Genomic DNA, 13087 nt, shown 5'->3' on the forward strand with positions numbered 1-13087 from the left:
ATGTAGATAGCCTCCTCTCAAGCCCCTGAGAACACGCTTTCCAACCCATGTGCACACCATCCTCACATCAGTGTCTCCTACATGCACATGGGCATGCTGTTGGCTCGGCAGTTGACTAAACAGCCAGTCTTCCTGACTTTTAAGATGCTTCTACAACCCACGTCACAGCCAAACACAAGGCTTATATAGCCACCCAGAAAAGAAGCAGAACGGAGCACTGTTGAGTATGGAAAAGTTACTCTTTACTGGTTTTCAGAAACCATCCATCCTCACTGCAGACACAGACCCTAACTCCTAAGGTAACACTAACAGGCGGCATAGTTGTTCATAAGGCCAGAGGTCAACTGGTTCCTCCAAGTCTAACTATTGCAGGCAGTTTTCCCCAGGCCAAGTCAAGGACACGGGGAACAGGAAACACAGGATACCACTGCAGACATACCATCTTCCAGCCCTGGAGCCATTTACACCTGGAAATACATATGGTTGAATGAAAGCAGTAACGGCCATGACAGTGGTACTTCCCATTATGAGTAAAGCTTCATAGTGCCCCAAACACTTTTATATACCTGATTTAACATGACTACTATATCAACCCCAAGAGACGGTCTGGGTAGCTCACCTCTGTCTTCAGACTGGGAAACTAAGCTTCATAGAGTTTAAGGGACTGACTTAGTGCCACGCAGCTGGTCTGAGCCAGGACCCAAACCTCTGGGCTTCGAGCCTCACCGTTCTTCCTGCTCAGCTCCACGGTGACCACGTCCCCCACCATGCACACCACATGCCCCTTCTGCTACTCCAATCCCACGGCCTGCCATGGGTTTAAGTCACGCTTACTTTTAACTGTAGTGCCATGCTGGGATCTGCTAAACCCTCCCAGCCGGTTTCCATAGCTTTCTTTATGACCACGGTGCCCTAGGTATTTGCACAAATTTGTTCCAAGAGGGCAGTTTTGTCAGACAATTTGCTTTCTGAAGCTTCCTATCCTGGGAACACCATCTGCCCCAACTCGCCTGTGGTTTACCACCACTCCCAGCATCATTACAGCTTCTCAGCTAAATATCACAGGATTAGCCAAGTCGATGGGGATGGAAGACAGCTGGCTGGAGAAATGCAATCAAACCTAACACAGCTGTCTTGCCAGCTAAATTGAAAAGCTCAAGTGGTGTAGGCAACATCTTTTTTTTTTCTTAACGGTTAGAAAGGTTATATCAAATGAGACAGGGCTCAGGAAAGGATTTTTTACAAACCATAGAGTATTATGTAAGATTTGGTTACCATTTTCCCATTTCCCATACGTGTGTGACCCACTTTTCCCATTATCTGTGGACATCACGCCCTGCCGTGACTCAGCAGCTGCCGTTGCCACACCCTCTCTCCAGATGGCGAGTCTCAGGTGATGTGGGATGAGGTCGAGGTCCCAGCTTGAACCTGCTCTGGGCTTCAGATGGGACAGCGTGTCTGGGAGGACATCCGCCAGAAGCCTGTGTGCACCAGGAATGAGATACCTCCTGGGGAAAAGCTCAAACTAAAGGAAGAAGGAGTCTGGCTGGCCAACCAGAGGCAGGGATAAGCTCTGCCTTCATGGGCAGTGGGGGTGTGGAGGGAAATGGGGCTATCCCTTCTCCAGCGGATCTTCCCAACCTGGGAATTAAACCGGGGTCTCCTGCATGCAGGCAGATTCTTTACCAACTTAGCTGTCAGGGAAGCCCCTTCCACCCTCACCCCTTTGGTGCCTGACGCCCAGGTAGGCATGTCTCTCTGTGCAACCTCTCCTGTGAATCTATGGAGAGCACGGTGGGGGGGTGGGGGGTGGGGTAGGGGTTGTTGGGAACAGTGAGAAATAAAATGGAAAGCTCTGTTTTCCTAAACCTCTCTAGGGTTTAGGGACACAAGGTACTCAGAGGGGTCTCCTCCTATCCTCGCCACCCAACACTTTATGACAGACTCCCTGAGGCTGCAACTGCTCAACTGGAGTCTGGAGGATGAGGTGGTGCCCAGCTGAAGGGGACAAGGAGAGGAAAGAGGGGAACATGGGTAAGTGCCCCGGGGTAGGGACCAGTCCTCTGTGTTCTGGATCATGCATGTATTTAAGACACTTTGAGGAGCTGAGATCCTAAATAAGCGGGTAGGAGGAAAGCCAGTGAGTATTGGATTGTCAGGGTTAAATGCTCAAAATATACTTACAGGCTAGATGATCTGAGCTAAAATAATACCAGTTTCACCTGCTGACATCTCAGAGGTCAATGTTTCTAGGACGCATACTGTGAGAGGTTCTTTCAAAAAACGTTTCGTGAGCATCTATTACATGCCCAGCCCCGTCTAGGCCCTGCATACAGAAAAAGCAGGTCAGATCCTGCATCTGCTCCTGCAGATCTCATAGTTTGGCGGGGAAGGGAAGCAGCCCTTTATCATAAATGCCACTTCACAGGCAGTCTATATGGAGCAGCAAATTTAAAGAAAGGTCAACAATGAGCCCAGGAACAAGGATCATCCCTAAAGATAAATCTGTTTCCCAGTTTGGCCCAAGATCAAGCCTGTGCTCTACCATACCATTAATCAACTAGCCTAAGAAGTAGCATGCTGCGTACAGCAGACCAGAATAGAAGAAGGGTACACCAGGGTCTAGTGTGTTTGAACCACGTTCAAATACGAACTGCATCCCTAGAGAAGTCACTTCTCTGAACTTTGCCTTCCACCTCTGTACAGTGTGGCAAAGAATACCTGCCCTCCTCAACTGAATTAAGGGAGTGATTGTGGGGGGTGAGCATGAACAGCCGACTCATTAGCAAAGACCTTGATGCTGGGAAAGATTGAAGGGGGAAGAAGAGGGAGACAGAGGATGAGATAGTTGGATGGCATCACTGATTCCATGGACATGAACTTGGGCAAACTCCGGGATATGGTGAGGGGCAGGGAAGCCTGGCATGCTGCGGTCCATGGGGTTGCAGAGTCAGACGCAACTTGGCGACTGAACAACAATAACAACAACAAATCATGAACTTCACTGCATCCCGACACACTTCTGCCTCTTCCCTTTTTTCCCAGTTGTGGAAAGACCTAAACCCCGGCCTCCACCTGAGCTCTTGGTTTCATCTCCTCTCATATCCTCAGGAACATTTACCCATCAGTCATCTGCCCTTCATCCCGTAACTTTAACTCTCTCTCCATCGTGTGTGCATGCATGCTCAGTTGCTCAACCATGTTTGACTCTTTTGCAACCTCATGGACTGTAGCCCACCAGGCTCCTCTGCCCAAGGCATTCTCCAGGCAAGAATACTGGAGTGGGTTGCCAGTTCCTTCTCCAGGGGATCTTCCCAACCCAGGGATCAAACCTGTGTCTCCTGCATTGTAGGCAGATTCTTTACTGTCTGAGCCACCAGGGAAGCCCCTCTCTCCATCAGCTCTTGCCAGTTAGCACTTTGACAAGTTCAAATCTCTAAAACAACCTACACAAAAACCTTCCTCATCTCTCCATCACCAACCCCCTCATCCTTCCACAACCGTTTCACAGTCTTCCCCCATAGCCCGACATTCGGGAATGTCCCACAGCCCGACATTTGGGAACAGCTTCTATACCGTGTCTTCTGTTTCCCACACTGTGGTTTTGGCCCCCACTATTCTGCAGAACCTGTTCCACCCAAAGTCCCAGGAACTTCAGGGCGGTTACACTCAGGGTACACTCTGCACCAGTGGTCCTGATTTCATACAAACTCTCTGCTAATCTTGACAAAGTGACCACGGCCCCTTCCTGAAACTCTCATTCTTTGTTTACACTGCACCTGTCTGGTTCTCCTTAATGCCCAATCTTTCTGGTTTCCTTTGCAGATTCTTCTACCTGACCCTATAAATGGAGTCTTCCAGGCTTTTTCTCAGGTGTCTGCTCTTCTTAATTAATACTTGACCAGGAAACTTCATCCATTCCTATGACATCAGCTACCACTAATATGACAATGGCTCTCAAACCCCTTCCTTCACCCAAAGAGCTCTCCTGTGTCATATACATCTAACTGCCATCTGGACACCTACACCTGGATGTCCCAGGACACCTTAAAAGCAACAGTAAAATAAGTCATCATTTTTATCTCCTTATTCCCCTACCACCAGAAAAAAAAAAAAAAAAAACAAATTTCCCCCTATTCCTTTTCAATTTCTTATCACTATTGGTGTCATTGCCTAAGACAAAAAACTGAAAATCATCCAGGGAAATATTAAGGATTTTAATTTAGGATGAGCTCAGCAGAACCCCAAAGGACATGAGCCGAACTGGAGGCCCTGCTGCACTCAAAGACAACCCTGCAAGCCCATTGCTCTCACTGGCTCCCCCAGAATGAGGATAACCTAGAAACAGATTATAGTCAAGATATCTGTCTCAGCCCCCACCCCTTCCTCCAACTGCAGACAGAGGCTAACCTGAAATTGAGAGGCTCAGGTCAGGTGATCAATGTTTAAGACTCTTCTCTCCAACCTGCATCTTTAGTGGCTCAGTCGGTAAAAAATCCGCCTACAATGCAGGAGACCACACCAATGCAGGAGATTAGGGTTTGATCCCTGGATCAGGAACATCCCCTGGAGAAGGAAATGGCAACCCACTCCAGTATTCTTGCCTGGGAAATCCCATGGACAGAGGAACCTTGTGGGCTACAGTCCTTGAGGTCTCAAGAGTCAGACATGCTTTAGCAACTAAACCTCCATCAACCTTCAAATAGGAGGCAACTGGTGCTCCCTTGTGGTCAAATGAAGGCACTGCGGTTCCTTTACGAGGCCAGAGGTTGATGAAATAGAGGCTCCTTAGGATCCACCCCTTTAAATAAACCGTACCTTACGGATTCTTTCTCTACCTGACATTTATTAAGTAAACACTTTTTGTTCTCTTTAAAGTAAAAAAAAAATTAAAGCCCCAAATTTAGCGTTATGAAAAGGAATTTTGGTATTTTTATGTTTGGCATTATTAGTTTAAATTTATTTGGGATCCATGAACTGCCAATATATATAAATCTCTCAGTGGTTTGATATCTGGTGTTATCAGGTGGTCTAGGAGGGTAGGGGGAAATGAACCCGTGGCATTGAGCAGACCCCTTTCTACCTGAGGCTGCTATCCTGAAAACGGAAGCACATTTTCTGATTGGATTCATCAAAAGCTAACATTAGTGTCTGCTGGCAGAGCCACTTCTGACTCCCAAGCATCTCTACCTCATAGCTAACGGCTCTCTGAACTAATCTCTTGGACAGCTGGTGGCTTTCCTTGTTTCTGGGGAAAATATAACAACAGTAGCCACTTATCTATGTCGTTTTGACCAATGAGCCGATTTGAGCTTGGGGACGCTGCTGAGATGCAAGGTGCACAGTAGCACTGCTGAGCTGTACTGCTCACTGGGTGAATCATCCACAGTAATACCAGGGAAGGCCAGTAAAGACTGCAGCTGTGCTCCTGATACTCCACAAAGTGAGAAAAGGCTGGCCTCATTCAGTTACTAATAGCACCTGCTTTTCGCATGTGAGTAGGCTGGAGCCTCTGGAAAAATAAACTACCATCCAAAAAAAAAAAAAAGACTCAACTCAGGTTTTCCTTTCCATTAAAGCGCGTTTTCTTCTCTATAAAACAATACGTTGATGCCTGTTTGTCTTTACTCTGTATTTTTGTTTTGCTTTGGGTTACTAATTTACACAGTTGAAAGATATTCCTTACTAAGTCATGATTAAGGTACCTATGGAGAAGTGAAAAATAACCTCCAACCTTTTGATGTTTTGGGCAAATGATTCCTCTCCAGTGACCATCTAGAGCAGGTCAACAAGGAGACTGGCTTAACAACCCGGTGGCTGGGTACCAGGCTTCAGGAATCCTCTTACATCTATATGCTTCAGGTCTAGTAGGCCCTCTGCTGGTTTCGTGCCATAACTGCAAAAAGTCTCCATTTCTCAATACGCCCCTGCACAGAAGGTAGGAAACTTGCACCCTGGTGGTCGGTCATAGTCAAAGTAAACAGACCTTTTGACGAGCACATTATCACTGAGTTCCTGATTTTTAAAAGAGACAACAGAAATGGAATATTTTCCTTGGGGAAGAAGTCTCAAGAGACCCAGATGTCAAATAGAATATAAATTCTATACTCATATGCTTACTGCTGCCAGATATGTTGTTGTTCAAAGTTGTATCCAATTCTTTTCCAACCTCATGGACTGTAGCCCTCCAGGCTCCTCTGTCCATGGAATTCTCCAGGCAAGAATACTGGAGGGGGTTGCCATTTCTTTCTCCAGGGGATCTTCCCAACCCAGGGATTGAACCATGTCTCTTTTGTTGTAGGTGGATTCTTTACCCTCTGAGCCACCCAGACAGCCCACTGCCAGATACATCGAGTTTTTAAATATTTATTCAAATACACATTCATCTTCAAATAATTACCAAGTGCCTACGATGTGTCTGGGTATAAAGCAGTAAACAAAAAATGTTCCATGTTCCATGCGGCCTCGTGGAACTGACATTCCAGCGGGAAGACAGACAAAAAACAAGCAAGGAAATAAACATTCATTATAATTTTTTTTTAAACGCTAGAGTTTAAAAAATACAAAAGGGCACCATATCAGAGAATGGGGAGAGCTATTCTGGGCAGTTGGGCAAGCCTCTCTGAGCAGATGACTTTGAAACTACAGCCACACCAGCCTCCCTGCTCTCATCTTGAGGTTTTTGTATTTATATTCTTGGTATTCTTCCTATAAAAATCAGAAAACCTTTCTAACTTGGTCTTTCATAACAAAATACTAAAATAAATGTTGAAGGTATATGGAAGATAACCCATGCATCTGTCAGACCCCTGGGAATTAGCAGGAATGATCATCTGAGCAGAGACAATTCAAATAAACAAGTGAGTTGAAACAATTATACACTCACATAAGAAAACATTAGACCACGCAATAACTTAAATGCCAAAGTCCACAACAGGTAAAAAGTCAGTTTGTTTCCTCTTCCCTCTAAAGTCTTTGGATTATTTTCTCCATTAGTTTGCATTCAAGCTGTAATAGGCAGAATTCTGTGATGACCGCCCTGCTCCCCCAAGATTCCCACCTACTGGTGCATATGCCCTGCATGAATCCTTCAAGTGTGGGTGGGACCTGGGAACATAGAGGACTATCACTTAATGACAAAGATAAAGGGACCATCACTCCTATAATTATACTGTATGACGATTAGCAGACTAAAGGGACATTCTTCCTCTGGCTTTGAGAAAGTAAGCTGCCAAGTTGCAAGAGGCTTACAACCAACCTGAGGGACCCCAATGACAGCCAACCAGAGAAAGGGGCCTTGGTCCCACAAGAGCAAAAAATTGAATTCTGCCAACAACCTAGATGAGTTTGGAAGAGAACCCCAAGCTCCAGCCAGCACTGCATCTCCTGTCAACACTGAGATTTCAGCCTAATGAGACTCCAAGCCGAGGGCCCTGCTAACCCATGCCCGACTCCTGACGAATGGAAACTCTGACGTAACAAGCAAGTATTGTATTAAGCTGCTAAATGTCTAATAATTTCTACACAGTAACAGAAATCTAGAACACAAGCTGATATTCATACCATCCACAGACACTGTTAGAAGAGATCCAACATGGCTATGACATCACACAGCACGCATGCTAAGGCGCTTCATTCAGGTTCAACGCTGTGTGACCTGTGGACTATAGCCCACCAGGCTTCTCTGTCCTTGGGATTCTCCAGGCAAGAACACTCAGAGGGTTGCCATGCCCTCCTCCAGAGGATCTTCCCAAACTAGAGATGGAAGCCACATCTCTTATATCCCTTGCACCAGGTGGGTTCTTTACCACTGGCGCCACCCGGGAAGCTCATAACATCACATTACCCCAAGGGTAATAAACACAGTTTCTGATTGTGAATTGTTTTAAGCCACACTTTCACATCTCTGTGTCCTTTCACTTGCCATTCCCTGATGAATTCCTATTCAAACTTCAAAACCCAGTTCAAACATTGCTTCTTCAAAGAAGCATTTCTTTAAAGCCACCACCTCTATCTACACCAAGCAGAATAAGTTACACTTTGTTCTTCACTTCCATGGTAGCACCTTGCCTGCATATCTGTCAAAACACTGGCCGTGACACACTGTAATCACCTCGCCTCGCCCCTACTCCCAGACAAGAATCCTCTAGAACAGAGCTGTCTCAGAGCCTCCTGCACGGTGGCGGGCACAGAGCAGGTGCCAAACAGCTGGCTACTGAGTGCAGGTAAGGAGGCTCTGGATAAACGCAGGCTGCTGATGTCCAGGGATTTGCTGTTTCTCTTCTGCACAGATGATCAGGCTTCCAGGATTAACGGAAACCTGGGAAACCATCTCCATGACAACAGCTGGGTGACTAAACAGCACTTACGGTTAAAGGGGCAGATATTCACTGTCTTGAAAGAGCTGGTCTGAAATGGGTAGGTGTGTTTGAAGCCAGAGGTGGCAGTGGGTGCTGGGCAGGATTTAGATTCAGCCCAGAAGGGGTGGTGTGAAGCTCTGTCTGATTTGTTCCACCTCAAGCCCTGTGCTAGGCTGGCATGCTTTTGATTCAAGTCATCTGCATTAATTCACTCCTGAAATCAAATGTTAGCCACATAGACAACAATCCCATGGAGTTAGTTTTACTCAGTGGTTTAAAGCTATGGGTAACACGACAGAAATGAGAATCATATGTCAACAATATCCATGGCATTCTCTGGACTCCCAAGGCAGATAGCTGTTGTAAGAATTTATAGACTTAGGCAAAATTATACAAAATTGATGCACAGGACATAGCATTTGCTGGATGTGTGTTTTGACAAGACTCAGAGAAAGAATTCACATGTTTTCTTCAGACCCACTCCTGTGCTCTTGTGTTCTCTTGTGTTCAAATGAAATCAACCACGCTCCGGCTTTAGGGCTCCACCTCAGTGGAAAGAGAACATTCAGAATCAGAGCTATAAAGCCAGGCATGGAAATAAGGCAGCTGCTCTTAAAAGCTGCTCAAGACCTAGACTCCAATTCTCTATAAATAAAGCACTAAGCAAAAAAGTACCACTTTCTAACAAAAGTATTAAAAGTATATTGCCAGAAACTCAGGAAAACTCAAGGGGGCAATGGTCTTACCACCATGAAACAATTAAATTAACATTCGTTATACTTGAAGATATATTTTTAAAGTTTTTGACCTAAACTCTTAATGCCAGTACGTCATTGGCTCCTTCTGGGTTTATCTGATGTCCTCCTTAAGAATCAAGTCAGATCCTTTAGGTCCTACATTTTGAAGATCTTTTACAAATACCGGCTGGCAGTAGCTCAGAGGTAGGCAGCTGGAGATACAATTTCCTAAAGATCAGTTTGGGAGAAGATGTGGGATCTGGGTTCTAATCTTTTTTTAGTGACAACACTAGATGTTTCTTCATTCCCTTGATAAATACTAATGTATCAGGCTTTGTGCTAGATGCTAGGGCTACAGCTGTGAATTAGATAAGGTCACTGTTCTCACAGGACATATTCTTATGTGTCTGCATGTATATGCTGTATAGTATAAGAAGAAAGGGAAAACAGGGAGAAAGTGGAGTTTCTTCAATATGGATTAATTATTTTACTGCTAATAGAAACTGCTAATAGTGGAGGACAGGGAAGCCTGGCGTGCTACAGACCATGGAGGTGCAAACAGTCAGACACAACTTAGCAACCGAACAACAGCAATAATAGAAACTGCTAACTGGCAGAACACAGTAAATACCTTCGATACTCTGCGGGCCCACAAGGTTCATGGCCTGGTGAGCTGGGTACTCTACCCGTGGCCTGGCAATGCCCAGCTGCTCCATCACGCCATGGAGCAGCCTCTGGATATCTGTTTCTGAGACCCGGTCTGGGGTCCTTGGGCTATAAGCAGCTGTTGGAGTCCATCCAAACGTCAGCCATAACACCAGGCCAGACAGCATGGTAGAAACCATCCTGGAGACCATTTTTAACCTGCAGAAAAAAGACCACACACAGATCGATTGGCCACAATCGTCAACTGTGATGATGCAATCATGTGATTCCCTCCAGGGAGTGATTCAAGGATCGCCCAGGGAGAGACTGCAATGAAAAGTTTTAAGGGTTTGCTTAGGCCTTATGTGTCCACGCTACCCAGGACATCAGCTGTGAGAAGGTATTAAAGAAACAAACTGTCCGAGATGGCCAGTTCCCTGTGTCCTCACATCCTGGGGAAGACTAGACTATAATGGAAGTTCTGTCATTTTTTATTGTCGTCATAGCTCTCTGGAAGTTCTGCACCATTCCTACTCCACCACTCTCTCCTGCTTTGAAACAAACAGAAACAAACAACAAAACTTTGCTTCCATCTTGAGAAAGGGACAGGGAGAGTGACATCTTGACTTTTCTAGTCCTGGGGAAGAAAAGGCTCATGGGAAGGCGTTGGAAGACATACATGGTAAAGAAGCACAGAAAGCTTGGGGCTGGTAGAAGAGACCATCTTAGCTTAGCAAACATGGAATACACTTGAGATCCTGGGTGGGGATGAAGATACACACAGCTCACACTGCCCTGCAACTTGGGAAGGAAGATGAGGGCTGCTTGCTGCACCAAATGAGAGCAGGGGATGGTAGGCAAAGCCTCAGCTTCCTTCTCTGCAAAAAGGGACGAGAAAAGCATCTGTCTTTTAGGGTCACTGTGAGGATAAGTGTGGGAGCATGTGTAAGAGCACTGAGAACAGTGCTGGGCACAGAGACCCCCAGATTGCTGTTATTATGTTGGCAATATTACCTCACTGTTTTGGAGGTTGGAATTGGGGGAATCGAAAGGTGATGAGAGAAAACAGAACAAGTGAAAGAGAAGGTGAAAGTCTGGGGAGTCAACCTGTCCTGAACGTTGGCTCCTATGCAACCAGAAGCCTGCAGAACAAGAGAACAAATATTCACACAGATTCCTTCTGCAGCTGCTGGACCTTAGGGCGGACATCTCAGGCAGGGGCCCTGCAAACCCTCTTCTGCCATCCTTCTCTGGGAGCCGGCGGAGATGGAGGCGACGTGCATTTCTCCCCTGAAAAGGAAATATTTATAACCCCCCAATTCTATTTCTGTAAAGGAAAGGCTTTTAAGAAGCCACTCTCAGATGTAAAACCTTGTTCTACAAAGAGCTGAGACAGCAGAGCCCGCAATCTGACCAAAAGGCAGGGATCCGCCTCTCCGGCCATCTCCGTCTTTCCCTCCCCGGCTCTGCACGCAGGATGTCTTTGTTTCATTTACACCCCCAGCCAACATCGTTCAGATCTGATGAGCTACCCAACCTTCTTCCTCCCGACTCTTTCCCTCTCATTTAGAGCCGACCCTCCGATTTTCTACCCATCCTTTGTCTGCCCCCAGCCTCCGGCTCAAGGATTTCAGCAGGACGCCCTCCCCGACTCCCGATCGCGAAGAACCCGTCGGTCTCGGGTGAGCGTCAGGCGGAGGTCTAAGCTGGCATCAGCGAAGGACTCACCGAGCTGCAATCGGAGGAGCCTGCCGCGGTCTGGGCCTCGGTGGGGGTCGGGCGAGAAGCGGGGTGATGTGGGTCGCTCGTGCGTCACCTCCCTCCTCGTCTTAGCCCCGCCCCGTCCCTCCTCCAGCAGGTGGAGGCTGCCTGGCCAGGATTCCCCAGAAGGCGACCCAGAAGCCGGGGGCCTTCCGGCCACGCATTCCACATACACATCTCCCCGACGCCCCCTTCCTCTGTCGACCCCTATGGAAGTAATGAACCTTTTCTCAAGCAATTATCTAAACAACGTGCTAGATTGCCTCCCCACTTCTGTCCTTCATTCGCAATAGCACACCTTTCACCTTTTTAAACGTCTTTTAGCTTTAAGAGGAAACAGGCACTGGGGCACTGATAGGAGAGACAAAAGTTGAGGCCTTAAGAACCTTTAATGATGGCAGTGATCATTAAAGGTTTTGTATATTGAGTGCTTTCAGAAGACTTTTCATTGAGCAGGAAAACTTTGGAGATATTTAATACAAGATACTATAAATTTCTGTTAAAGTGATAAACCAAAACCACATGAAAACCTCTAGGACTATTAGTTCTGATTGTTATTTCTAAACTTCCACACCAGCTATCAAGTAAGATTTCTTTTGCCTGAAGAGAAATCATACTCTCTGCACATTGGAAAATGTATCCATTTTTATTCTTTTCAAACACAAGAATTGAAATGTAAAACCATAGGATGAATATAAGTATTTCAATTTCTTTCATCAAGACTGGGGATGAGTAAAGTACTTGGAGATCCCAGAGTGAATACCCTGATGAGGTTAGAATCCAGAATTCCATATCCTTGTTCTGTCCCCAAATCCATTATCATCTACAGCAATTTTACGCAATGAAGAGGGGGCCTGCAAAATTCATCCATGACCTTTTAGTTTGAAGCCAACCTCCTTCCTAGCACCTTTTCTTCTGTGGATGCTCTTATGCTTCCAGCTTTTTATTTCAGTGGATGCTAACAATACAAAATAACAAATATATTGTCCATTGGTTCTAGGCTTAAAGACCATGCTGGAGTTTAATATTTATTATTCACACATGATGAGGGCTTTTTCCAATTCTAAATTTTACTTTACTATTTCACTATTATCTTCATTTTGTGCCTGGAAAAACAGAAATGCCATTATAATTGACTGCCTTTGTGTTGAATGGAAATCTGACCAAACTACACTGTTTATGCTTCATGTGAAATTTTATATTCTAAAAACAAAACATTGTACATCCTGGGCTTGATGATTTTCAAAATCTTGTATCAAAAATTTTTAGTGATTTTAGAATGTTGCTATCTATTAAGTTCTATGCATAACTGTGTTGTTTGTTGCCCATAATAACCAAATTAATACTAGATTTTTACTTACTTGTAAGAATAAAATGAAAATAGTTTTTGGAGTTACTGCACATGCCCAGACTTTTAAGTATGTTTGTATATCATATGATTAAATATCCCCATGAGGTTAAAAATATTATCTCTATATTGTATAAGAAAAAATGAAAACATGAATACGAAATCAAGTCTAAAACTCAACTTTCCCAACTCTCCAGTTCCCACATCTCCAAGCTTTGCACCTTCATAATCCTTTA

At 45.3% G+C, this 13087-nt stretch overlaps 1 protein-coding gene and 1 long non-coding RNA gene across 9 annotated transcripts in view; both read right to left on the bottom strand.

The window, feature by feature from the left end:
• Positions 1–11579, bottom strand: part of SCG5 (secretogranin V) — a 59132-nt gene extending 47553 nt beyond the window's left edge. For all 8 annotated transcript variants that reach the window (XM_027553471.1, XM_027553470.1, XM_027553469.1 and 5 more), the window contains exons 1-2: positions 11471–11579; positions 9729–9961 (exon numbers count right to left, since the gene is read on the bottom strand). In XM_027553471.1, coding sequence (XP_027409272.1) covers positions 9729–9954 — 226 coding nt within the window. In that variant the 5' untranslated portion in view covers positions 9955–9961; positions 11471–11579. The remainder of the gene's footprint in view (positions 1–9728; positions 9962–11470) is intronic.
• LOC113900051 lies at positions 225–7724 on the bottom strand. Its single transcript, XR_003513053.1, has 2 exons — positions 6401–7724; positions 225–467 (listed from the first exon to the last, which is right to left on the bottom strand). It is a non-coding gene; the product is annotated as an uncharacterized LOC113900051 (long non-coding RNA).
• Positions 11580–13087: the final 1508 nt, after the last annotated feature.

Source organism: Bos indicus x Bos taurus, chromosome 10 (genome assembly GCF_003369695.1).
Source record: "Bos indicus x Bos taurus breed Angus x Brahman F1 hybrid chromosome 10, Bos_hybrid_MaternalHap_v2.0, whole genome shotgun sequence".
NCBI classification, from domain to species: Eukaryota; Metazoa; Chordata; class Mammalia; order Artiodactyla; family Bovidae; genus Bos; species Bos indicus x Bos taurus.